This window comes from Scophthalmus maximus, chromosome 13 (genome assembly GCF_022379125.1).
Source record: "Scophthalmus maximus strain ysfricsl-2021 chromosome 13, ASM2237912v1, whole genome shotgun sequence".
NCBI lineage: Eukaryota > Metazoa > Chordata > Actinopteri > Pleuronectiformes > Scophthalmidae > Scophthalmus > Scophthalmus maximus.
This window is the reverse complement of record NC_061527.1, coordinates 518,486-522,500: the sequence shown is the minus strand read 5'-3', so window position 1 is coordinate 522,500 and position 4,015 is coordinate 518,486. Positions and strand designations below refer to the sequence as shown.

At 49.1% G+C, this 4,015-nt stretch overlaps 1 protein-coding gene across 7 annotated transcripts in view; it reads left to right on the top strand.

Annotated features, from left to right (window-relative positions):
* Window positions 1-3,740, top strand: part of nfia (nuclear factor I/A) — a 121,805-nt gene extending 118,065 nt beyond the window's left edge. For all 7 annotated transcript variants that reach the window (XM_047336829.1, XM_047336831.1, XM_047336833.1 and 4 more), the window contains one exon: window positions 1,829-3,740. In XM_047336829.1, the coding sequence (XP_047192785.1) occupies window positions 1,829-1,843 (15 nt within the window). In that variant the 3' untranslated portion in view covers window positions 1,844-3,740. The remainder of the gene's footprint in view (window positions 1-1,828) is intronic.
* Window positions 3,741-4,015: the final 275 nt, after the last annotated feature.

Below are 4,015 nucleotides of genomic sequence, written 5' to 3'. Positions count from 1 at the left end.
TGTGTTCTTTAACTCTTCTCATCAGCTCGTTGGTGTGAAAGGAACCTGACGAACCAAACTCCTGATGAACAACATCACAGGAGGAAAACCTCTTGTCTGTTTCTGAAGAAACAAGAAAATCTCTCTGTGTGACTCACACACGCACACACTCTGTCTGGCCCGTGAGTGAGTTTCATCTTCTCTGAGTCTTCTCAGGACAGAGGGAGGAGCTGCAGTGCAGCTGGCGAGCGAGCGGGCGAGAGACACAGAGAGACACAGGGGGAGAGAGGGAGTGAGGTCGAAAAGTCCCAGCGTCAGCAAGTTGTATTGATTAAAAACTAACCTTCCAGTCTTCTCCTCTATCACTACTACACACACACACACACACACACACACATCTACACACACACACACACACACATCTACACACATCTACACACACACACACACATCTACACACATCTACACACACACATCTACACACATCTACACACACACACACATCTACACACATCTACACACACACACACACACACACACACATCTACACACATCTACACACACACACACACACACACACACACACACACAGAAACACACACACACACACACACACACACACACATCTACACACTCACACACATCTAAACACACACACACAGACACACACATCTACACACACACAGAAACACATACAAACACACACACACATCTACACACACACACACACATCTACACACACACAGACCAATAGAATTACAACGAGTCAGGAGCAACTGAGGTCTGAGTGCAGAGAAACTCTGCTACACACACACACACACACACAGGAAGAGAAACTATTTACCTTCTTGTATTTTATTTCCAAAACACATTTTCTAAATTGCATGTAAAAAATAAAAAAAACTGTGTGTGTGTGTGTGTGTGTGTGTGTGTGTGTGTGTAGATGTGTGTATGAAGAAGTGCAGAGCAGGACGGGAGGAGAGTAAAGAAAAAAAAGTGGGGAGGGGGGTGTGTGTGGGTGGGGGATGGGGGGGTGATGCGGTTGGCTTGGTGATGGTAGTCACGTCCCGGGCCGTCTGGTCGTCCCTGGCAACCAGACATGATGTAAGGCGGCGATGAACTTGAACTCGGCGGGGCAGCGAGGAAGAGGAGGAAGAGCAGGGAGAGATTCATGGAACGTGAACGAAGCACCTTTGCGATCGATACCGGCCTATCAGAGATGGATTACACACACACACACACACACACACACACACACACACACACACACACACACACACACAGTGTGATAAACTCCCGGCTGACGGCAGCAGGAACATCAGAGCTGTTAGTGCCCCCTGCAGGCCGCAGGGCTCCCACACCATGAGGTCGCTTTTCTTACATTCTGACCGAGTGTTCAGTGATTCATCCTCTGGGAGCAGGAACATTCATGGAAACACAAGTAACTCTGTCAAACTCGTTTTTCCCAAAACGTTTCAAGTGGTTGAAACCTTGGTGCTGCCTGATTTACACTTTTAGATTCTAGATGTGGAAACGTTGACCCCAGTTGACCCCTGCTGACCCCTGTTGACCCCTGTTGACCCCTGTTGACCCCAGGTGAACGTTAAACTCACTCCGACACTTCTTCAGGATCAGGTTCACGTTTGGCCTCGGGGGAACATGAATATCATCAGAACCATCAGTGACTCACCTGTGGGGTCATTGATTTCCCTCCTGTAGAAGTGATTCATTTCTCAGATCAGTATCTGATCAAATGTCTCCATCTCTGTAGATTAACCTGACCTCTGACCTGACCTCTGACCTGAGTGTGGTGTCACAGTTTAACTCTTCTCTCCCTCCCTCTCCTCAGTGGTACCTGGGATAAGGACTCCAGAGGCCCCTCCCCCTCCTCCTCCGCCTTCCGTCTGTCGACGCCAGCTGCAACAGAGAGCCTGCTGTCTTGCCCCGCCCCCCACAGCGACCTCATCCCTCCTCTGCGCCTGACTCCGCCCCCACCAGCGCCATATAGAGACTCAGCAGCATCTGCATGGCTACAGCGGATCAAGCGCACCCCCCACCCTGGTGTTAAACACCCCCCTCACTAAACTGTATGTCAGAGACGTTCCTGTAGACATATGGTTCATATTTCCATGTCCATATATAGTACCAGACCCCCCCCCCCCCCAGAAACCAGACCAGGCTGTGAATGAGCCTTCAACTGAATCACAGAGCTTCCCGACTCACTCTCCCATCACCCACAGCCAGCCCCCCCCCCCCCCCCCCCCCCCCCCCCCCCGCCATCCCATTGGAGTCCAGTGGTTGGGCGTCGGTCTGGTTGTTGGGATGGGACGGGATGAGCTTTGGCTGTGGGGGCGGGAAGTTGTAACCTGGGTGAGATACCTCCAGCTAATACCCCCCCCACCTGAGCCCCACCCCCACCGCACCTCCTGTGATAGACTTCACTTCTGACCTGACCCCGCCCCCTGGCTGGTGCTAGGTCGGGGGGGGGACGTCGACAAGGCTCTTTCAATGGATATGGACCAGTGCTTAATGGAAAGACCTGAGCTAACGCAGCGCAGACAGATGCCCCGCCCCTTTCACAGTCATCACATGACCTACACGTGGGGGGGGGGCTGTTGGGGGTTGGTTGAAGTGAAGTGTTGCGACCAGACGCTGGTTTATCTGAGAGGCTTTGGCTTCATGGCTCATCGGTTCTTCTCATTTCAGCCCCCCCCATCCCCCCCCCCCCCCATCCACCCGTGTGGTGACGCTGCAGCAGGTTGCGGATGAGCAGAAGCTCTGGTGTCCGAGACGCCGCAGGCAGAACTGTACCAGTGGAATATTGATCATGAGGAAAGTGCAATTTTGTTGGCTAGCTGTTGGATAGTTAAATATCTTTGTAAGATAGCTCGTTGTTGGAAAGTATATATATAACTATATATTTTTCTTCCTAGTCCGCTCACACCTCTGGGACTCTAAACTATCGGGGTACAAAAGACGTCAACAACACAGCGTTGAAGTAGAAACTGGAGGGGAGCTGTATTCACTTTTATTCTTTTATGATTTGTTGTTTGTTCGTCTGAAGCCGTTCACATCGTGGAACAAGATTCCCTTTAAAAATATCACAAGTTTAAACAATCATTTTTTAAAACCCTTTCTTCCTAAGTTTCATTTTGTTTAAAAGAAGAAAAAAAAACGCTAAGCGATTAACTTATTTTAATGAGCACATTATTTTACTTTTTCTAAAAAAGACATTTGAATTTCTCACGAGGCGAAATGAGGAGAAACTATGACGAGTGAATCGAAGCGTTAACGTAATCGTGTTTTCTCCGGCGAGATAATCTTAAACGGGCGTCGCCTGTGAAGAGGCCGCCCAGTGATTGGCTGGGTCTCCTAGAGCTCCCCGTCCAATCAGAAGCACTTATTCCTACAGTCGGCCAATGGGCCTACGAGCGTGTAACTAGGGGGTGTGGTTTAGCGATGAAGAGGCGGAGCAGAGGGTAACTCTCTGGAAGCTTTCGTCCACAACGAGGCGTCCGAGCGCTTCACATGCAACTTTACCATTTTATCCAACTTCAGTTTTGTTTATCCTTTTCCTATACTATATATATAAATATATATATACACACACGCGCACACACACAAACACCTACGACCATCCAGCGTCGAACAAAAAGTGAATTTATGTGAAAAAGTTACAAACAAAAAAAAAAAGGACAAAAAAAATATCTGCATGTTTTAGTGTTAGTGACAAATTTTTCCATAGATGAAGTAGTTATTGATCCCAACACTTTGTTGTGAACCGACGTCAGGCACTTGCCAGCAGCGTCTTTTTACTTTGGTTCTATCGCTCTTCTTCACAACAACCAGCTCTCTTTGCTTCTCAGCATCTCTTCATCCCCCGTCCCTCCTCCTCCTCCATCGACACCTCCACAACTTCCTCTTGCATCCGTACGTAATCCAAATGCACGAAAAAAGAAAATTGTTCCTCATCAATGTGCCTTGAGCTCCGGCCCCGTCCTGAGAGGTGACGGTCCGACGTGGACGGGCTCTTGTT